The sequence below is a fragment of the Glarea lozoyensis genome, assembly GCF_000409485.1.
Source record: "Glarea lozoyensis ATCC 20868 chromosome Unknown GLAREA4, whole genome shotgun sequence".
Lineage (NCBI taxonomy): Eukaryota > Fungi > Ascomycota > Leotiomycetes > Helotiales > Helotiaceae > Glarea > Glarea lozoyensis.
The window spans coordinates 772,001-792,852 of record NW_007360999.1 but is presented as its reverse complement, the minus strand read 5'-3'; the positions used below and the strand labels follow the sequence as shown (position 1 = coordinate 792,852).

Below are 20,852 nucleotides of genomic sequence, written 5' to 3'. Positions count from 1 at the left end.
AATTTAAAAATGGGGCAGGGTGGTCCCGCCGCTTTAGGCTTCGCGGGGTCGAATTCAGTAATACTTCAGAATGTACTTTTTCATGAACTCAGCAGGATCTGATGAAACTCATTACTCTTTCACCATAAGACTACCTGATATTCAAGTCCATAAACTTGTCTTCTTAAATTCACAAAATATTACAATCCTGGCACTAGTTTGGGTATCTTGGTCTTGCTAGATTGCTGATTAAAAACAGCCCTGGAAATCCAGAGCTTCATAGCTCCCGCGATACTCGAGTACCCGGCTTGCATCTTCGTGGTCCAGACAACGTCATTCCATTTCAAACAGCACAACTCAGTCATCTATAGTACCGAATGCTCGGTATTAGAAAAGCAATGGCGACCATATCTGCGGCAGAAATTCCTACAGTTGCCAGCCTCTACAACCTGAAAAAACTCACCCCTGCGTCGATTGATTCAAAGACCGCTGCAGTTACAGCAACACCGTCACAATCATTTAATGACCGAATCGGGCTCATTCGAGGAGACATAACAACTTTAAGCGTCGATGCCATAGTCAACGCTGCGAATAACTCGTTACTGGGAGGTGGAGGAGTTGACGGTGCTATACACAGAGCTGCAGGACGTGGGCTACTAGCTGAGTGCCGGAAATTGAAAGGATGTCAAACTGGCTTCGCGAAAATCACAGACGCGTACGAGTTGCCTTGCAAGAGGGTTATTCATGCCGTTGGGCCTATCTACGATTCGCGGGAGGTGGATGAAAGCGAGGAGTTATTAGCAAGCTGCTACACAACGAGTTTGGAATTAGCTGTCGCCAATGACTGTAAGAGTATTGCTTTTAGCGCTCTGAGCACGGGAGTTTATGGCTATCCTAGTGACGAAGCCGCGCCGGTTGCAATCAAAGCTGTGAAGGATTTCCTAGAGGGGGAAGATGGAGGTAAACTACAAAAGATTGTGTTCACAACTTTTGTGCCGAAGGATGTTGCTGCCTACAACAAATGGCTTCCGTAAGTTGACAACTTTTACCGTTACACCTAATTCAACTAACGGCTCAGACATTTCTTTCCTCCTACCGACCAAGATTTAGGCGTCGACGCTGAAGAAGAAGACTGGGAGGAAGTCAAGGGTGGAGAATCTGCGGATAATGGTCCTGTCGAAAAGGTCGATGAAGCTGCCAAAGATTCTTCGAACAGTTCCCTTTGATCTCCCAAAGTCAAGGTTTCAGAGATGCTAGCAGCACCACACTGATGGAAAGCAAAAATAATGAGAACCGATTTAGTAAAGGCGTTAAGATACCATTCTGTTGCTGGGGTCATACATTATTGGCATGGCGTTTGGTGTTGAATATATTCGAGAACTCTTTGTGACCTTCTCGAAAAATAAATCATTCAGCACATGGAGTATATGTGGACGCGGCTCCCCACAAGAAACTCATTGATAACATCATCCCATAATAAAAATAATGATTCTTGCATTTCCGATCAAGTGGACATGCATGTGACCTAGCGATTCCGTCTACAACAACACCATTTCTACTCCAACCAACCCGCAACCGAGGTCACAACCTCACCATGTCAGGCCTCACAAACATCTACAAAGACGACGTAGATTTCGCCGCACTAGCTCTCCAGGACGCCGATTTCGCCGCCGTGTAAGTCACCATCCCATTCTCAACCTTTGAACAACCCCTCCACACACAACCAATCTCACTAACACTCCCAGCCTAAAAGCCAACGGCCAACTCGACTTCAGCAACCCAGAATCCGTCCAACAACTCACTAAAGCCCTTCTCAAACGAGATTTCGGTTTCAAGCTCTCGCTGCCGCCGGATCGGTTGTGTCCGCCTGTAGCTCTCCCATCTTATTGCCAACCCACGTGGCTAACAAACACAGGTCCCAAACCGCTTAAATTATTTACTATGGATTCAAGAACTACTCTCGACTACTGGTGAGAACTACGGAGATGAATTTGATCCTGAGAGGGAGGTGTTGGGATTGGATGTTGGGACGGGCGCGAGTTGTATTTATCCGTTGCTTGCGTGTTCGAAGTTGGGGAAGTGGAGGTTTGCGGGGACTGGTGAGTAGTATCTTGGACTTTATTTTTGGGGGTAATTCTGATGCATTGTTGTAGATGTGGATGAGAAGAGTTTGCAGTTCGCGAGGGAGAATGTGAAGTTGAATGGGATGGAGAGGAGGATTAAGCTTTTGAAGACAGAGAGGAGTGGGCCGATGATTCCGCTCGATGGGTTGGGGTTTGAGAAGTACACCTCAATTCCTGAATTGGGGATTGAATTGCTGATGAGTTCGTAGCATCGATTTCACAATCTGCAACCCGCCTTTCTACATATCCACACCCCAAATGATCCAATCCGCCTCCCAAAAACTCCGCCAACCATTCACAGCCTGCACAGGATCTGAAAGCGAGATGGTCACCGAAGGCGGTGAAATCGCCTTCGTGTCCCGCATGATCACGGAAAGTCTTGTTCTCAGAGATAGAGTACAGTGGTACACTTCCATGCTCGGCATCTTCTCGAGCGTCTCGATCTTGATTCAGAAACTGAAGGCAAATGGGATTGAAAATTATGCTGTGACGGAATTTGTGCAGGGGAAGAAGACGAGACGGTGGGGTCTGGCGTGGAGTTTTGAGGATTTGAGGCCGAGGATGGCGGTTGCTAGGGGTGTGGGAAGTGTAACGAAGGCATTATTGCCATTTCCGAGTGAGTATTGTATTAATGTGAGCAAATCTTCTGGGTGGTGAAAGGTTTAAAACTGATATGCAGTAGTTCGATAATGACACCAGTGTCGAAACAATCAGCAAGCACATCAACGATATTCTATCCGAGTTACCGCTCAACTGGATGTGGAAAGCTAGTATATCCACCGGATTAGGCTTTTGCCAGAAAGCCGTATGGTCTCGGGCGGCTCGTCGGCAGGCTGTTCAGAAAGATAAGGATATGAATGATGATGATGATGATGATGCGGCATTGGGATTCAAAATATATGTGGAAGAAAATGTGGAGGACGAGGCAGGCATTCGAGTGACTATTAGGTGGTTAAAAGGGAGAGACTCGGTACTGTTTGAAAGCTTTTGTGGGATGTTGAAGAGGAAGTTGGATGAGTTATCGACATAAAGAGTGGCGTAGTCTACAGAGGATAGATACATCTAAATGCTTTCACCAAGCCAGTTGACCTTCAATACGTGGAACTCTAAGAGTGAAAGCCTTTACTGAGGAACTCGAGCAAAAGAATAATCACGAAACAATTTGAAAGTAGCGCAATGCTGTTTGAACGGTTTTGAAGTCAACATCCTCCGGGCTCACAGTCCTGGAGACGAGGTATTCTATACAATCGCCTCCCGTGACTAGTACAACAGCCGAAACCAAGTCGCGAGACGAGTAATGAATGATTGAGGAGCTGGTTGAGTATTATCTTGGCTTAAACCTTATACGATATTCCATTATATGGGTAAATAGGATCTTTACGTCTAAATAGAATTCGAGCAAGACAGGAATATCTGAAAAGCCAGGTATTGTGAGCACCCCGCAACATTAGATCAACCAGACGGCGAACGACATAACCATCCCCAGCACCAAACCACCATACACCCCATCCCCATCCCTCCTCCCCGCTCCGCCAGTCACCGGCGTAGATATCGCTCCATCAGCGGTTCCATTACCACCCCCGGCCTTCTCATCAGCAGTCGGCAGGAAACTTCCTAAATCCTTGAGCGTAACACCAAACGGTCCCTTCTCCGACGCACAAAAGTGATCTGTCCCCGGCATCTTTCCGGTCTGAAAGAAATCATGAATTTTCTTGTTCGCGCAGGCGTTTTTGAGGATGAATGAGCAGTGCTGTTTGATGTTAGAATGGTGTGCTAATATGGGGGGGGGGAGTAGGGGAATGAGGACGTGGACTTACGCCAACGGCGTCAATGGTGAGGAGTTGTGAGTTTTTGTAGTGGGGGAGCCAGATTTTGCTGCTGTGAGGTTGTTAGCGGATGAATTAAGGGAGAAAAGGGGGGGAAGTTACTTGTCGATGGCTGTTGCGGGGTCGAATGTGTTACTGATGAAGAGGACTGGATTTTTGGTTGCTGCGCCGAGAGTGCCTGTGATGTTAGTCTATTATCCAATATGACCAAGGGAGTTTGTGCATGCCTGTAAACTGCCATTTCCCATCAATAGCCCATCCACTACACAATATCTTCAACGACGTCCATCCCACATGCGCAACATACGATTGGTTCCTAAGCATCGAATTGCTCTCTGCGTAATCGGCGATGGTTTTGTTGTGCAGGAATGAAGATTCTGAGCAGAATACAGCTGGTGTCCATTCTTGCAATGCAGGACTGACTCCTGGGATGTCAATTTCTGCGGGAATTGCAATTTGACTGGCGATTTGGATGTTTTCTAAAGTCAAGTTGCTGAGTGTGTTTTCGTATGCTACAAGGGTCTGCGCCATCTGGGGGAATCCGGTGACAGGTGTGTATGTCATTACTCGCAGGGTCGATAACATTGTGCCAAGTGAGTTCTCAAGCGTGGTTGCGTTTTCCCATTTTTCGGCATATGCTTTTGCGACGTCGAATTTGTTAAAGAGATTTAGGAAACGCGTTTTGATGCTTTGGGAACTGATTCCCGTCGAGAATGGACATAGTTCAGGACCAGCCTGGAAACAGTATTCAAAGAAGATATCCACGATGGCATCGGAGTAGTAACTTGTTGAGAATAGCCCCTGAGCGTAGTAATCGGTTCCATCGACAACTCCATCCATAGCAAATCGACCCACGCGATCTGGATAGGTCGATGCGAAGGTCTGTCCGAGTACAGTACCGTAGCTGAATCCCCAGTAATTCAGATCTGCTGGAGAATCCACACTTTTTCCTTCATCAGTCTGGGCATAAGCGTCCAAGATACTGATGATGTCTCTTGCAACTACTGGAGTAGTCATATGCTGTCCAGCCCCATCTGGCCCTCCAATTGTTGCTTGACACTGTGCTCCCAGTCCCGCAGCTGCCTGAAATATATCGGCGTAGTATGTATCTGTGACGTCTGGTCCTGAGATCCCATAAGCACGTTTCGACTTTGCTGAACTTGGAAGTTGACAATCCGCTGCTGGGTTGCTGTATCCCAAACCTCGAGGTTCCCAAGAAACGAGATCATAGGTCTTTGGTATTACGGAAAACAAGTCGGCGTAACCGTGCTGTAGAATCCAGTTGACTCCAGATTCTCCGGGTCCACCTAGATCGATGAGCAAAAGGAATTGTAGGGGAATGAGGAACATACCTGGATTTGTCAACAGCATTCCCTGGTACTTATCGGTAGTTCCATTGAGCTGTGCTTCAATCTTGATTAGAGGCAATGATGCTCGAGTTCCATTTGGAAGTGAATAATCAAGAGGGACCTGCGAGCTAGTGTTAGTTTGATTTTTTCTCAATCAACATTGGGTTGTACATACATCTAGCTTGGCGCACTTGTAACTGTCATAACATGGATACCATGTCAAGATCTCGGAAGGTGTGATCTATGAAAGGTCGTGGATAAGCTGTGGTGCTTCGAGGTTGAAGAGCACTGGTAGGTTATCAACTTACCTCATCGAATGTAAATTGTCCGGTGGAATTGCGAGAAACTAAGGGTGTTGCAGTAGAGACTGATAGTAAAACGCTATAAAGAATGACATGGTGCGCAACAGAAAGTGAAAAGAAAGACATGTTTATTGAAAATGCCGCTGTTGATACAAAGGAAATCGATGGAATTCTTGCTGAGAAAAATACCTACTAGTTGAGGGCCCAATGCACTCTTATATGTAACTCTTACCTAGTCAGCTCAAGGATACATCCCGCAGCGATCTCTCCTTTATAACTGCGCCTGAATATTCGTACCTATTCTGATTGATCTGTTACAATATGTGGGACAAAACTTCCTCTCTATTGCTCGCCTAAATTCCCTGGCACTTCCTCCAGTACGGCCCGGCCAATTGCAGCATTATATCTGTACAGTCAGCAAAGTCGGATCAAGAACAGCACTATTAATGTTATGCGATTAACGCTTATAACGTAAAGGATTCGAATATTCAATAGAATAGGCCAGTAAAGTCATTCTCAACAATTGACATTTGCATGACCCAGTTGGTTGAGGCAGCACTTGGATCTGGGCTGTGTCCATGTGGACATACATGTGGATTGCGGGCTAGCCGGTATTTGTAAGGGAATGCTTCCATTAGGTTTCGTACTTAATTCAGGTGTAGCTATGTTGTGGAATAGACTTAGATGTCATAAATAGCTCCCTATACTTTCTCTTTGGAATGAGGGCAACTTTGGACTCGGGTTTCCGCCTACACATGATGCCATAGATCTATATCACTTAGCAGATATCGAAGCTGTAGGTCACTCGTTATTGTACTCGCCTAAAGAATGAACAGTCGCCTTTGGGTGGCCGTGAAGGTAGAAATGCAGTTAGTCGTGCTAGAATTGGATCGGGATTTGACTTCGATCAAGTCTGTGCAGCGTATTTGGAGAGAAATAGCTGAATTGCTTCAAACGAAAGATTCGCGCGATTTTGATGGATTTAAACCAAATATAAAAACGTGTCATTGCTAGAAAGTATCAATGAAACAAAAAGTATTGGATCACTTAATAGAAACTATGGTGTTTCGGCTACAAAGTAATATTGTCCTCCTATGTAACAGTGGGGCACAATATATCCCCATCCCATTGGTGCCACTTTTCACCCCGCCGGGCTGAAGCCGTCTCATGCAACCTCATGGCAGATTCACCCCACGAGGACTAACAACGAGCAAGCCAACTGCATATCACAACTTCGCTTTTAAGTTGTTTCGGGCTTCATCTTTTATCAAGGGAGCTGTATCGTAATACTTGAATCCCTTGCAGAGCTGGTTCCTCTTCTTTGTTCTTTCCTTGACACCCTTCGCTGGTCGTGGGCGCCAGATCATCTTTAGCACATGAACCGTTAGCAGCTTGACGCCATCCAAGGGAGATAGCTCAGATCTAATCGCGATCGTGTCTCGAGCTCTGGACCAGTCGTCAATTTGGATCTGAGATTTTTCGCACAGAAATTCTCTCGAAGAATTATCTATATCACCAAAGTTTGTGTTTGCTTGTTCGTTTGTCAAACCATACTAATCGCCCATCTGACAGATCCTACAAACGCAGCCAACATGGCGAAAGACGAGATCCTCACCCACCACGACGTCTGCGAAGCCGTAGAGGGAGATGGGTACCTCGCTGGGAAAGCAGAACGAGAAGCAGAAGACGCAGAAGCAGAAACAGAGACTATCCGACCACCCGCTCGCAAGCGCCAACCCGCTATCCTCCCCTCTCCCTCGCAGCTATTGAAACCTAGCATCAGAAATCGAACGATACGAACGGCATTCCGAAAGCGATCTCCCGATTTCCACCTCTTCTCCAAACTGCCCATGGAAATAAGACTGCAGATCTGGGAACACTCCATGGTACCGCGCGTGCACGAACTCCATCCCTGCGCCAAACTCTATAACGAACGCATGACCTTCCGATCCAACAGCGCGCAAACCCCAACCATCTTCCACGTCAATCGGGAATCTCGGTCGGTCGCAATGAAGAACTACCAATTGATGGAATACGATCCCACGCGCGGGCTATCGGGAAAGGGAATCTTGCGTTTCTTCTTCAATCCTGTGTTGGATACGCTGCTGTTGAATAGTTTGATGGGGTTATTCATGATGTTTGTGCTGCTTGAAGAAGAAGTCGAGTATGCCGGTACTATGCGCGGTTGGCAGACCGTGGCATTTGACGCAGAGCGTGCGCAGCTCATCACTTTGCTATCCGGAATCCACGGTCATCGTCCGCAACCGAGGATCAAAGAAATATTTCCATCCCTCAAACAGCTGATAATCGCATTCGACTACACCAGTCGAGGGAAGACTCGCTTCCGCACATCAGTCTGGCCGGGCGAGAATGGTACCACACTAAAGGAATTCCCCTGGCCGGTCATGGAGTCAAGGGAGTTTGAAACGATCTTTGAGCCGATGAAGTCGTATTTGGAGAACGATTATACCGAGGGCGATGTGCCGGAAATACAGGTTGCGAAGGTGAAGAGGAAGGTTTTCCTTCGAGGTGACATTCGTTATGCGTTCCGGAAAACTTGTGCGGTGATGGGTATGCGTCCCAGAGGGATATTCAGGCGCATCTAGACGGCGTTCTAGGGTTGGAATGGAATGGAGTGGATTAACTGGAGTGAGTGTATGATCTGGGAAAAGTCAGCGGGCGTGATTTGGTGCTAGGTCTGGTACAGATTTCTGGTACAGAATCTCGTATGGTGTTTATTGTGATATAGGTTGGGGACATGGATGGGATCATTATGACAGGGTCTAGCGTGGTTATTCGAATGCAATTATTTTTCAGCACACCACATCCATATTTCATTCTCTCATAAAATTCGTGCTTTTATCATAACCCATATCGCATGCCAAAGCCACCCTCTCTTCCTCCCCTCTACCACATTCTCTCCCCCACACCCCGTATCTACCACTTCGCCTCCTTACTCGCCAAAAACGTCTTCAAAATCGCAATCTCCTTCAGCAGCGCCTCCAACCACTTCTTCAGCCCCTCAGCAACCTTCCCCTCATCCTCGCCCAATTTCACGTAAAAGTCTTTTCGATAAGGACATGCCGACATGGCGGCGCTGAAGATGGGCTTCACCATGAAGGAGTGGTGCGGTTTTAGGGTCCCGCCGTAGGCGGCGCGGAAGGAGGCCGAGAGCTCTTCGGTGGGCGTGGAGAGGTTTTGGGTTAGGGCGAGAGCGGTGAAATCGAGTCCGCTGGGGAAAGTTAGCTGGGGAAAGGTTGAGGGAGGGGGGGTAGGGGGTATTTGGGGAGGGGAGAGAGGCTTACCGAACGAGCCAGACAAGGCCTTCTGTAGCGACGTGTTTCTTCGTCGCCAATTCCGCTTTCACGAGTGATTGAAGCGTGCCCGACTCTCCTGGAGCAGCAAGTTGTCTATCCCGGATTTTCTACCATGCATCAGCTCCCATCCCCTCCAACCGCCTCAAACATCGGCAGCATACCTTGACGTTCCCCAACATATCACTCTTCACAGGTGTAAAAGCCACGGATCCGAGAACATCTACATTCTATCAGCTTTGCGGAAGATGGGTAAGGGAAGGGGGTAGGAGGGTACCGAATAACGTCGTTAAACTCTCCGCTGCCTCCAAGAATTCGGTTGTGGATACGTTTTGCTCGGAGTCGATGGGGACGTCGACGAAAGAGCGTTTGAGGGTGTCGAGGAAGGTTCCTCCGGGGGGGTAGGCTGCGGTTGTCATCTTTGGGGATTGAATTGGTGGGTAGGAGATGTGGTGTGGTTGTTTTGTTTATTGTGGTGAGGATGCTGGGACGGTGAGGAGGGGCAAGTGCTCGGCAGGGGTCTGGATTGGGGGTCGTGGCACGTGTTTTGGCGGGGCGGACTGTTGACCATTCTGGGGAGATTGCTGACTTTTGTTTAGTTCCAAGATTATTGTATTTTAAATAGTACACTGTCTTTGTTCAATTTAATTGTCCCCAAATCTTAATGTTGAGAAGGATGTGGGTGACCAGTACCACGATATTTGAAGCTGTAAATAGTTACACTATATTTCAAGAACGAGCTTTTTCTTCTCTTGTAATAAAGTATTTACTAAGATAAAGTATTAGTTATTTCCTAGATAAGAGGATAGTTCGTCCTCAAATGAGAGTTTAAAGTTTTGTATAGTATATCAAGGTTCATTTTCCAATTCAAATATGGTCTGCTAATCAAAAGTTGCTATTAAGAAAGGGAGAAGGAGGGTCTCCATTAAGGTTTTTGAACTACCTTGAATTATTGATCCAAGTAGGCAATTGCATAGTCAAAAACGCTTACAGCCGCTCCTATTTGACGAAGTCTTGTTATATCTCTGGGCGTCAACTTGTATTCAATTGCTAGCCCTCGGGTAGAGCGAGGCGTAGGGTTACGGCCAACCAAGGCGAAATACTGTCTCTAACCATTGGAATAACGTTTAATTTGTTTTCCTTGCTACAAGAATCCATTGAAGATCTTATAGAATCCAACTCAAGAACTTCTAAGTTCCTACATTGTTCAAGAATACGTCATATATGCCCCCGCTGTCCCTCTCCCAATCGTAGTCGCAAGCCCCACATTTCTTACGGCCGTGAAAGTCGGGACAATCGAAAAAGCAGGATGAGCCTCATTCGCATTCGCAAAAAAACACCACCAATGAAGTTCCTTAATTATTGAGAATTTCAGACGATGAGGCCATATGTTACGCGGCCGAGAGCAGAAGGTCGGACGAATTGATGGCCTAGTGTTGATTGAGTCGAGATGCGTTGGAGATATAAGAGGGATGCGACACTTTAGGAATATGAGCTTCAGAATAACAATCAGACTTGAGAATCAAAGTTAAGAAATCATTGAATATTTTCAACGCTCGATTCAAACTTGTAAACATCAAGATATCCTCCCATCTTATCATCCAAACCTTCACCAACAATCCCATCAAAATGTGCTGTCAACGCCGCGCCGCCCGTCGCGCCCACTGTGGGAACTCTGCTTATCAAAACGCAACATACCAACGTCGACCAACCCTCATCCGCATGCTCATCGACCACATGATTCGCAAACACGAAGAGAAACGCGCTCTGAGACAAGCTATGGCTTTCGAGCCTGCGGTTGAGAAGAGAGGAACTGTGGATGAAGGACCATTTAGTGATGAAGCAAGGGTGGGGGAGGAAGGAAGGGTCAGTGAAGAGTCGGAGTGGGATTGGGTTGATGAGAAGAGGGAGGCGCGGATGATGATGGGGCAGAGGGCTGAGATGAGGCTTGAGTCGAGGGAGGGGATGGGGTTACCGAGTTATGAGGTTGCTGTTGGGAAGGTGTGAGTTTGGGAGATGGATGGGGTGGGTGAGAGGAATTCGAATTTTTGTCTAGTTTCTGAGTACAGTTGATTGAGTGTCAGGTGTTGATATTTGGTTGGAGATGTCTAGGCATTATACTGTATACGATTAGCAATGACCACGGAGTCAATATTTGGTTGGAGATGTCTACCTAGGTAGGTATTGTACTGTATACGATTAGCAATAACCACGGAGTTACTACCTACGTTCTGCAAACCCCTCTGCAAGGACCCAAATAAAACGGCTTCCCGAGTCTCCCTACTAATGTTGTAATGTTCTTATATAAGAAAACTCTTTATACACATCTCATTTATCATACACTATATACATCATCTACAACAAATTCGCAGCCCTCCCCTTCAACGCATTCCCCGCCTTAATAAACATCGTGAAAATCATCCCAATGCCCGCAACATAAACCGCCGAACGGACATTCGCCGATGCCTGGGTATTATTGTTGATATAGACAAAATTATAAACCACCCTGCTCGCCAGGTAACCGCCCGACAACAAATTCATCGTCTGAGATGAGAGACCGGCGAGGTTTCCAGCGACGATGGCAGAGGCGAAGAGGCCGAGGTTCTCGAAGTTGTTCATTTGGGCGGCTTCGGCGCGGGAGATCATTTCCTTGGTCTGAGATATGGACGTTAGTGAGGGGTGGGTGGGTTGGGTTAAGGAGACTTACGGCGCTGTCGACGCCTTGGTTGTCTTCGAGGGACTTGACGTAAGCGCGTGGGTTTCGGTTGTCGAAGGGTTTGTTGGACTTATTTGCGAGGATGGCATATTGATGGGGTGCAATTGCAATTACCCATGCTGCTGGAATCTGGAGAGCAAGTTAGCAATTGTCGTTCTCAATGGAAGATAGTTCTTACAGCGTAGAAAGAGTAATTGCTGGTGGTATCGAAGAGTCCTGACATTTTGAAAGCTAGTTTGCGGTATTGGTAGAAATTTTAGAATCAATCGGTTGTAACAATAAAGAATCTGGAAGATGAAATGGAGGAATTGGCTGTAAATATGAAATAGCCGTTGTTATGTTCTCCGCGCTACTATGACGTTGGGATTTGAACTACTAGGTAGAATGCAGGTGGACCTCGGATCGTGCTCGAAGGAGCTTCATCCTAGCTCAAGAAGTCTAGGCGCCTGAACACCATTCCAAATCATTCTGTGTTCGCTGTTCGAGAACTCGTATTCAATTTTTGAAGTTTGTAAAGAGTGTAGAGCCAGCCATGGACGGGACTCGAGGACTCGTTGTCAGCATGTACCGAATCCAAGGTGGGTCACATGTGAGAGACCCACAATTATCCACATCGTGAAGCTCCTCCTCTCACCACGTCTCGCCATTTCTATCAAAAATCATAATTTCTGTATATGGAATTGTTTCATCAACGATTTTCTCTTTATACTCTTAGCTGTGCTACTCGGGTGTCTTCGAATTCTCAAATCCTAAATACTTTGGAGAGGATCTCTCGCATTGCTCTTCATTGCAGCCAAATCCACACTGCATGCGACGGTAAAATGTCCGGAATATGGGTGTAATCGTAGTAATGCTACAGCATCAAGACCACCACGATTGCGCATCCAGTAGTATGCAGTCAACATTGCTGGGAAGCATCTCATATGTTTGCATCAAGGTATATCGATACGACTCTGAACGTAAGAATCTGGCTGGGTGGGACGGAGAATCAACGTTTTGCGTAAGGTGGCCCATAATCTCTTTGTTTATGACCGAATTTTGGCATACACCACCGTTCCGTTTTCAGCCTTACCGACAACCTCAAGTTCATCAAAGAATTTGGAATTGCAAGATCAAATCATCAAAGAAAATATTATAAGGTCAATTGAAATTTCTTTTGCTCGACCCATCTTACTCCAAAGTACAGTAGATTTCTCATAGCACAGACAAATGGCAGGTGCGTACAATTCCATAATGTTAGCAATGTCTTTACCACAGCAACCCGACATGCCTTACAACCGGCCAAGAAACAAATCCCATACAGGAAATCAAGTATTCAATTTGCTCAACGGACCATCCGAGCCTCTTCGTAGCCCCATCCGAATTCCTCCACTTCCACCATCAGCACGTCCCGCGGTATCTAACTCATCTCCTGCTTCCACGGAAGATGTTTTCCTGCATGTTCATACGGAGATGGAACTTCTGAATTCGACTCTTGGAAGAAGTATTGCTTCTTTGAAATCCGAGATTGGGAGAAGGGAGGCTGAGATGATTCCCGGGGCGGAAGGAGCTTTTGAGGGAGCTTGAATTGGGAACCATAGAAATATCAAAAAATGAGGGTAGAAGGGGTAGTTTTTCGACTATCGCTGCTAGTCCCATGTTTATGCGGAATCAGTACTGGGAGAGATGGGTTAAAAAGGTTGGGGTTGAGGAGTTGAGGAGCAACGAGAGGAGTTTTGTAACTCTAGACGGAGAGCTTGAGGGTTTGAGGGACTGGTGGAGGATTGAATGGGAGATGTGGAGCAGGAAAAAGTTTGATGAGCTTGACCAGTCAGATGATGAAGATTGGTGGGAGCAACGGAACCATTGGATTGGGAAATCTAAAAAGCGGATGCAACTTGTCATATCGCGCTTGCAGAAGCTTAAGAAAGATGCTACTCCGCTGACAACAGAGTAAGCATCCCTACCTCACATACTACCTAAAAATACTAACGTTTACTCCTAGTCTTAGCAAAGCAACAACTCCGCATGAGTTCAACTACTCCGACGCATCAATCTCCCAACCGCCTGGTTGGTACAGGAACAATAGTCCAGTATGGTGGTTGTGGCACGCAACTACCGATCTTGAAAACCGCGACGACGAATACCAAGAAATGATACAGATGAGGTATTCAGAAATTGAGGAATGCGATAAACTCATCGGAAAGTTGGAGCGTGAATATGAGAAAGTCAAGAGCAATCCGCAAGTGATCGAGAATCTTAAGGAAACTTTCACCTGGGACAACGAAGGTCATGAATGGCGGTTGCAACAGTTTCCTACCCTCAAAGCTCAACCCAAGACATCTCAAACCGACCTCTCATCTCGTATCGAATACCTCAACCTCAAGAAATCCCTCCTTGAAGCCACCATCTCAGCTACCCAACACGAGTACGCCCGCAGTCACGCGATTCTCCAAATCGTCTCGCAACTCACAGATAACTACGATGATCTCTCGCGCCATCTATCTCCCGCTCAAGTCCTGAAACCCGAGAGAGTGAGAGTCATGCAGGCTTTGCATACGATTTGCGTGGTTCAGGAACGGAGATATGAGGTTTGGTGCCGCTTGAGGGATGGATTAGAGGAAATGGGGTGTGAGAAGGGATTGAGCGTTTTGGGGAAACTGAGGGAATTCAATAAGTACTTCAGGAGTTATCACGACTTCATCATGGAAATCGCGGAAGAGGAATCTGTGGGGGTGGATGTTGGGTCGCTTGCGCAGGGCTTGGTGGAAGAGTCGGAGGGATTTGAGGAGGTCTTTGGTGTCTATGGAGATTCTCATGGCGATATGGGAAGGTGAACATTTCTGATATGTGAATAATGGATACTGTTATTCTACTATTGAAAAACTAGAATCGTTCTTGAATCACATCTTACGAGATACTTTTGATACCTGAAGATCGAAAACAAAACAAGTGTCCATCAAATCCACTCGTCAACCGCCCACCTAACCATCACCCACCATTTCACATTCACCCTCGCCTTCACCCTCACCTTCACCCTCACCTTCACCACCAACGAACCCTCATAACCACCCTCCCTCACCTCCGGTACCACACCGGCGCATCCCCCCACATTCCTCGCCAATTATCAATCATTCCTATATAAATGCCAAACGCACCCTTTTCCCTTAACCAGGGCGCCAACTGTTCCAAAGACACGAGCAATTACCTAACCCATCAACTATTAGCGGTGGCGGTAGCCAGTTCTCTTGACCATAGGAGAATGTCTGCGGGGCAACGACCTCTATCACAAGTGTCCCGAGGACCGTGAAGACAAGCTTGTGTGAGAAGAAGCGTCAGTACACCGGTGCTGAGTAAGACTTGAGCCATCTGCTGGTTGATGTGCGATGAATTTTTTTGGGATTTCTTTTTTGGGGTTGTGTAGATCGGGTAGGGGGGTGGGGATTTGGGTGGGGTGGTGTTGTGGTTATGGATTTGGAGGGGTTTTTTTGGATGGAGGGCGGGTTGACCGAGTGAGGGGATTAGAGAGGTATGGCGTATAGATCTATATATACGAAAACATTCTCGAAGATACTGATTTTCGTGCAGCTCAAGCTTTTACTGGGTATAACCATGCGATGTAGCCGTAAAAAATCGAAGTGTTTAAAGTTCTCTGGGCATATACGGCTGACATTAATTTATTTTTCTAGCGACGCACTAGATTCTTTGTCGCGACAGCTTGTGAAAGCCTTGGTACCGTGTTTCCCAGCATATTATTCCTCCTAAATCCATTCTAGATCCACCATAGGAGATAGCTGGTATATCAATCGAAGTATCCATTCCTTCTCCCTCACTTCTCCCACATCCTGCAACTCCTTAGCTGAACGTATCCGATCATGCTTCTCAGCGGCTTGATATTGCATGAATTCCCAATGATACAAAAAGTAAAGGACGCAAGAAAGGTACAAGACCATCGCTACGACCTTCTTCCAAGAATCCAAATTATTCGTGCTGAATCATGGAATACATTTTGCACCTTTGAAGTCCTCGACAAGACGCTTCAAAAATCCAACAATATCGGGATCAGACTTAAATTAAGGAGTTCTTACTTTGATAAACAAATAGTAGTAGAAAATAGTTTCTGTATGATTTGTGTTGGGTGTTACAAGTCGTAGAAAGACTTGACGTTGTCGTCGTTCAAAGTACTGCCGATCTACACCGCCTTCGTCGCGCAAATACTCTTCTTTCCTCCTTCCAAAAACACAACACCCAGATGCTCTTGTCTTTTACTTTGCATCTCTTTTCGCGCGATCGCGGCGGTCTTTACGATGATAGCTGGTTTTCTGCTTCCATATATAGAAACGAGAGTCTATAAGTTGAGTAGACGCCCTCCTGCCGTACACGATCAAGAAATCATTGACATTAGATCTAAAACTACGAAATATCTTTGATCTTTACTTTGATAAATAAAGGAATTTCACCTTCTTTTATGACTCTTGTTCGATGCGTATAATCTGCTTTAGTGCCCCAGGGCTTTTTCTTTTCTTTTTTCTTCACGAGTGTTGAAACGATTTACTGATCACTCCTTGGGTACACCCAGGAAAGATACCATATCATGAATTGATTGTCCCCTAGGGACGTTATATCGCTCTCAAGTATCGAGTCGTCAGTTCCGATTTTTCTCGGGCGCTATTTCATCTCGCTATGCTCTTCGAAGCGCCATAGATGATCATTGGTAGCTTACGATCCTCAACCATATATCTGAGCCAAGCGGCAGCAGAAAATGCGGGTGGAAGGTCTCAATATCTTTGTAGAATTCTTTTTCATCACCTATCGTCTTGAGGCCTGATTGAATGAGCGCTGCAGTTATCTCTCTCCAAATTGTCAATTTGGGAGTTCACAGCACTAGGTCAAGATGTCTCAAGCGTTCCTCATATTGCCTTGCTGAAATGGATGACTTGCTATGCGGGTCTTTCTCTTACCAGAACCGGGAATCGGTTAATGTAGTCGAATTATCAAGGGACAACACATATGGTGAGCAGGTAAAAACGTTTCTCAGATGGTGCATTTCTTAGTTTTTTGTTCTTGTTCTGGCGATTTCTTTCGTATCCTATCAAGAAGAGCCTTTTCTTGTTTTATTCCGCACTCCAATTATAGATTGGACAGAAAGTTGATTGGAGTTCAATACCTAGAGGTCTAGACACACAAGTCATGGGAACTAGGACTAAATTCATTTCCCCCGCAATGCGGGGAAGCCCAGCAGTTACTCGAAGTAATGTCCGGGGATTCCAAGTTCGGGTCGCACTAACACCTAGCTCTACCCAAAAAGGTGTAACACCAACCCTTTGAAGTAGCTTAGTTGGACGGAACGTGTGCGCGTGGAACGGACCTTGCGGAACGCGAGCGCGGGGGTATCAAACGGCTTCAATGATATGATCCGAGGCCAGTAATCTTTTCAGATATTGATACACAGTTTCACTTCGATCACCCTTCGGAGCCCATCAAAGTATCCCAGCTTCCAGATTATATAATCGCGAGTTCCGCCAGCTCGCGAATGACAAATCTTCGAAGATTTAAACAACATTATAGTACCGATTTTCGCTGCAGCTTGACAGTATTTAGGAGTAAATAAATCGATCATATTGCTTGTGAAAGCGAAATCGGTTGATTTAATACTCTACGAAAACCAAAATGACCACCTCAATCAACACCGATCCGCAGGATACGGTCTACGATTATATCGTTTGTGGGTATGTAACTTCTATCCTAGGTTTTGTGTCAATTCTAATTGAGAAACAGAGGTGGAACCGCCGGCGCTGTTCTGGCTGCACGTCTCGCTGAAGATGAGAATAACTCAGTATTGGTGATCGAGGCGGGTCAGCATAACTCTCTGCTTGAGAACACCATTATGGTTGGTGGATGGTAAGCGAAACCACCGAAGTCTCTTAATAGTTCGATCCTGATTTTGTTGTAGGTCACAGAATTTCGACACAGAAGCAGACTGGAATATTACAACAGAGCCAAGTCCTGGAGCAAATGGTCGCCAAGTCAAAGTCAGTCGAGGAAAGTTCCTTGGAGGATCGAGTGGTGTCAATGGGACACTATGCATTCGAGGAACCAAGCAGGATTATGATGATTGGAATCAACCGGGGTGGAGTGGAGATGAAGTGTTTGGTTATATGAAGAAAGCTGAAAACTTTCACGACAAGAAGTGGTTCGATGCAGATAAAGAGGCTCATGGTTACGATGGACTTTTGGATATCGAACCACACGATTTGGTGTGTAAATTCGAAATTCCTATTGTATCCGTATTCTAACATGCGTAGGTCCCAATCTCAAACATGATTCTTGAATCCATGCAGGACCAAGGTCTGGCTTTACAGCCGGACATGTTCACATCTGGGAACAATCCACATGGCTGTGGGCACGCTCCAAGAACACATTACAAGGGCGACAGAACGACATCAGCCAATTACTTCCGTAACAAAGGACCCAACCTCGCCATTAAAACCGACACTATCGTTGACAAAGTCTTTCTTGAAGGGGAAGCAGAAAACCTGAAGGCTGTTGCTGTCAAAATCATCGAGAAAGATGGATCATCGAAAGAGCTCAAAGCGAAGAAAGAAATTATCATTAGTGGAGGGGCATACTGTTCACCAACTATACTTATGAGGTCAGGACTCGGGCCAAAATCCGAGCTTGAGAAACATGGGATCGATTGCAAGATCGACCTCCCAGGTGTTGGTCAGAATTTGATGGATCATTTGGTAAGTTTTATCCGCAAAAGAAATCCATAATTCATCTAACTAATTTCCAGATTGTTTTCATCTTCTACCAAACTACCAAGCCGAACATCACCAACGACCACCTCTTATACAAGCCCGATGCCCTTGGTGAAGCATACCGCCAATGGAAAGAAGAGAAACAAGGACCATTATCTACCTTCCCATTCGGAGCATTCGCCTACGCCCGTCTCGACGAACGTCTAAAATCAGAACCTCTCTGGAAAAATGCACCCCGAAAAGAAGGTTGCGACCCAATGGGCCTCAAACCTAATCAGCCCAACATCGAATTCTTCAGCACCGAATGCTACGGCGGTCCAAAACAATTCGACCAATATCCAGATGGCGAAAAGACACACGCTTTCTCCCTAATCGCAGAACTGTTTTCTCCGAAATCTCGAGGCTCGGTAACTCTCAAAAGCGCAGATCCTAAAGATAACCCCGTTGTGGATCACAATTATCTTTCGGATGAGCTGGATGTGTTGGTTCTGAGTGAAGCTTGTAAATTCGCGAATGAGATTATTACGATGGGGAAGGGGACGAAGGATATTGTAGAGGGTAGCTGGCCGAAGGATTTAACGCATCATACGCATACGAAACGAGAGGATTGGGTGCCGTATGTTAAGGACAATGCTACAACATGTAAGTCTTCTACTCTATCCCTAGCCTGCGTCTTTTTCTGACTCGTTCTAGGTTATCACCCCGGAGGTACTTGCAAAATGGGCCCCGCAGACGACCCGATGGCAGTTCTCGACCACGAACTCCGAGTCCGTGGTGTCAAAGGTTTGCGAGTCGCAGATACGAGTATCATGCCGCTCTTGAACCAAGGCCATACGCAGATGCCGGCTTATGCGATTGGCGAGAAAGCTGCAGATTTGATTCGAGGAAAGTTTTTGAAGTTGGCGTCGGTGGATTCGGCGAATATTAAGATGCATGAGGCGAGTGCTATTACGGGACGCGAGGAGGTTAATGGGAATGGGACTGTGGTGTTGAATTGAATCTCGTGATTTGGGGTTTTTACAGGAATTATATCACGAAAGTTTCTCCCAATATATTTTCTGCGGCAAATCTTCATTTTAGAGGTGTCTGAACGATGTTGTAGATCTAGTGGAGCTTCTCCGAATATTTGTTCGAGAAATTTGGTTATTCTTTGTAGTATATCTGACACATTATACCGACCGTTCCTACACCTGTCACTCGTGTATTTGAATTTTTGTTTCTACTAGTAATCTCCATATCTACATTTCCTATCTCCGCCAACTAACCCAGAGTTTTATACAGAAATGACTTAGATTAGTACTATCTTATATATCTCGCAAAGTTTCTGTGGATAAAATTTCACAATATCACACTTCCACTGCACCTCGGTACCAGAGACATTCATAGAGGTATAAACAGTCCATTGTTGCCAAACTCTAAAAGACTCGGTACTCCAACCTAGTACCGCTCAAGGCTTCCCGCTCTTTGTTTGTCTTTTAACACCACATCATGAACAAAGCCGCTCACAATCTCATTGCCCTTCCATCATCACCCTTTCTTCACCTAGTCACAACAATCCTGTTACCCTGTTCCTAGAACAATGTCGCTCACTCCCGTCAAAATTACCTGGACCATCTCTTCCTCTGCTCCCCAACCCATTTTCCTGAGAAACTTACAAACCACAAAACATACACCCACACAAAACCCACACCACTAGCTAACAATGTCCCCCCCACAAACATTCTCCTCCCTCCCACCCTCCCTAACCTTCATAGGCAAACTGCACCTCCTGCGCACGACCTCGACGCCCTTCTACCTCGAAGATCTCTACGCCGAATACGTGAATTTCCTGCTCACGAACGGGCTCTCACCAACCGAGATCGCGGGCTTCATCGTGCAGGTGGGGGAGCTGACGAGCAAGAAGGCGTTGGTGGAGATTGGGAGGGGCGTGGTGAAGTTTAGTGAGGAGAGTGCTAGGGTTAGGGGGTTGGAGGGGGAGGAGGAGGAGGGGCGCGAGGTAAGTACGTGATGGTGCGTGCTTCTCTTTTGGTAAATGAATAAAAGGCACACCTCTACAAATAAGAATTTAATTGCAAAACTCATCAGTGTTCGTGAACAGTTCATCTTCCAAGGATTTTCGATATATGTATAACTCACCAGTGATACTACAATTCCAACTCGTATGATCGCGATACGACCGCAAAAACCATCATCGAACATGAAAGGACTACAACACAATCCCTAAGATCGATTTCTCTCAGCCATCGGACCAACCTACTAACATAAGAATAAGCTTTCCCCGTAGTGTTAAAACCTCGAAAACCCTTAAAAAAATACGCCAGTAACTAAACTCAAAAACATAACCGTTCTACACTTTTGAGAAGGTAGATTATTATCTTCTGTTTGACTTTTTAATGTAAAGATATCAAACTCCCTATCACAAATAACATGATCTATGTAGTCGTTCAAGGCGCTATAGGCGAGGAAATGAAAAATTATGGTCTCTAGACGTCAGCAGTTTAGT

At 46.0% G+C, this 20,852-nt stretch overlaps 11 protein-coding genes across 11 annotated transcripts; 8 read left to right on the top strand and 3 right to left on the bottom strand.

Moving 5' to 3' along the window:
• Positions 1–377: 377 nt before the first annotated feature.
• Positions 378–1,205, top strand: GLAREA_09616 (Macro; the record flags this gene model as incomplete). The annotated part of the gene is made up of 2 exons (XM_008086212.1): positions 378–1,009; positions 1,058–1,205. 2 exons carry the CDS (start codon positions 378–380, stop codon positions 1,203–1,205), a joined length of 780 nt encoding a protein of 259 aa, XP_008084403.1.
• A 368-nt stretch (positions 1,206–1,573) lies between these two features.
• Positions 1,574–3,132, top strand: GLAREA_09615 (S-adenosyl-L-methionine-dependent methyltransferase; the record flags this gene model as incomplete). The annotated part of the gene is made up of 6 exons (XM_008086211.1): positions 1,574–1,653; positions 1,725–1,848; positions 1,895–2,078; positions 2,133–2,262; positions 2,312–2,735; positions 2,785–3,132. 6 exons carry the CDS (start codon positions 1,574–1,576, stop codon positions 3,130–3,132), a joined length of 1,290 nt encoding a protein of 429 aa, XP_008084402.1.
• A 417-nt stretch (positions 3,133–3,549) lies between these two features.
• GLAREA_09614 (alpha/beta-Hydrolase) lies at positions 3,550–5,705 on the bottom strand (the record flags this gene model as incomplete). The annotated part of the gene is made up of 6 exons (XM_008086210.1): positions 3,550–3,852; positions 3,920–3,980; positions 4,031–4,106; positions 4,195–5,398; positions 5,453–5,518; positions 5,586–5,705. The coding sequence occupies 6 exons, from the start codon at positions 5,703–5,705 to the stop codon at positions 3,550–3,552; spliced, it is 1,830 nt and encodes a 609-aa protein (XP_008084401.1).
• A 1,466-nt stretch (positions 5,706–7,171) lies between these two features.
• On the top strand, positions 7,172–8,185 carry GLAREA_09613 (uncharacterized protein; the record flags this gene model as incomplete). Its single annotated transcript, XM_008086209.1, has 1 exon — positions 7,172–8,185. One exon carries the CDS (start codon positions 7,172–7,174, stop codon positions 8,183–8,185), a length of 1,014 nt encoding a protein of 337 aa, XP_008084400.1.
• A 331-nt stretch (positions 8,186–8,516) lies between these two features.
• GLAREA_09612 (Glycolipid transfer protein, GLTP) lies at positions 8,517–9,312 on the bottom strand (the record flags this gene model as incomplete). Its single annotated transcript, XM_008086208.1, has 4 exons — positions 8,517–8,811; positions 8,885–9,003; positions 9,058–9,116; positions 9,171–9,312. 4 exons carry the CDS (start codon positions 9,310–9,312, stop codon positions 8,517–8,519), a joined length of 615 nt encoding a protein of 204 aa, XP_008084399.1.
• A 1,210-nt stretch (positions 9,313–10,522) lies between these two features.
• Positions 10,523–10,900, top strand: GLAREA_09611 (uncharacterized protein; the record flags this gene model as incomplete). The annotated part of the gene is made up of 1 exon (XM_008086207.1): positions 10,523–10,900. The coding sequence occupies one exon, from the start codon at positions 10,523–10,525 to the stop codon at positions 10,898–10,900; it is 378 nt and encodes a 125-aa protein (XP_008084398.1).
• Positions 10,901–11,248: 348 nt separating this feature from the next.
• On the bottom strand, positions 11,249–11,832 carry GLAREA_09610 (uncharacterized protein; the record flags this gene model as incomplete). Its single annotated transcript, XM_008086206.1, has 3 exons — positions 11,249–11,548; positions 11,601–11,738; positions 11,788–11,832. 3 exons carry the CDS (start codon positions 11,830–11,832, stop codon positions 11,249–11,251), a joined length of 483 nt encoding a protein of 160 aa, XP_008084397.1.
• Positions 11,833–12,851: 1,019 nt separating this feature from the next.
• GLAREA_09609 (uncharacterized protein) lies at positions 12,852–13,175 on the top strand (the record flags this gene model as incomplete). The annotated part of the gene is made up of 1 exon (XM_008086205.1): positions 12,852–13,175. The coding sequence occupies one exon, from the start codon at positions 12,852–12,854 to the stop codon at positions 13,173–13,175; it is 324 nt and encodes a 107-aa protein (XP_008084396.1).
• Positions 13,176–13,245: 70 nt separating this feature from the next.
• On the top strand, positions 13,246–14,425 carry GLAREA_09608 (uncharacterized protein; the record flags this gene model as incomplete). Its single annotated transcript, XM_008086204.1, has 2 exons — positions 13,246–13,541; positions 13,594–14,425. 2 exons carry the CDS (start codon positions 13,246–13,248, stop codon positions 14,423–14,425), a joined length of 1,128 nt encoding a protein of 375 aa, XP_008084395.1.
• Positions 14,426–17,258: 2,833 nt separating this feature from the next.
• GLAREA_09607 (FAD/NAD(P)-binding protein) lies at positions 17,259–19,347 on the top strand (the record flags this gene model as incomplete). Its single annotated transcript, XM_008086203.1, has 6 exons — positions 17,259–17,317; positions 17,367–17,489; positions 17,542–17,845; positions 17,894–18,334; positions 18,385–18,991; positions 19,043–19,347. The coding sequence occupies 6 exons, from the start codon at positions 17,259–17,261 to the stop codon at positions 19,345–19,347; spliced, it is 1,839 nt and encodes a 612-aa protein (XP_008084394.1).
• A 704-nt stretch (positions 19,348–20,051) lies between these two features.
• Positions 20,052–20,410, top strand: GLAREA_09606 (uncharacterized protein; the record flags this gene model as incomplete). The annotated part of the gene is made up of 2 exons (XM_008086202.1): positions 20,052–20,345; positions 20,393–20,410. 2 exons carry the CDS (start codon positions 20,052–20,054, stop codon positions 20,408–20,410), a joined length of 312 nt encoding a protein of 103 aa, XP_008084393.1.
• Between the last annotated feature and the right edge of the window lie 442 nt (positions 20,411–20,852).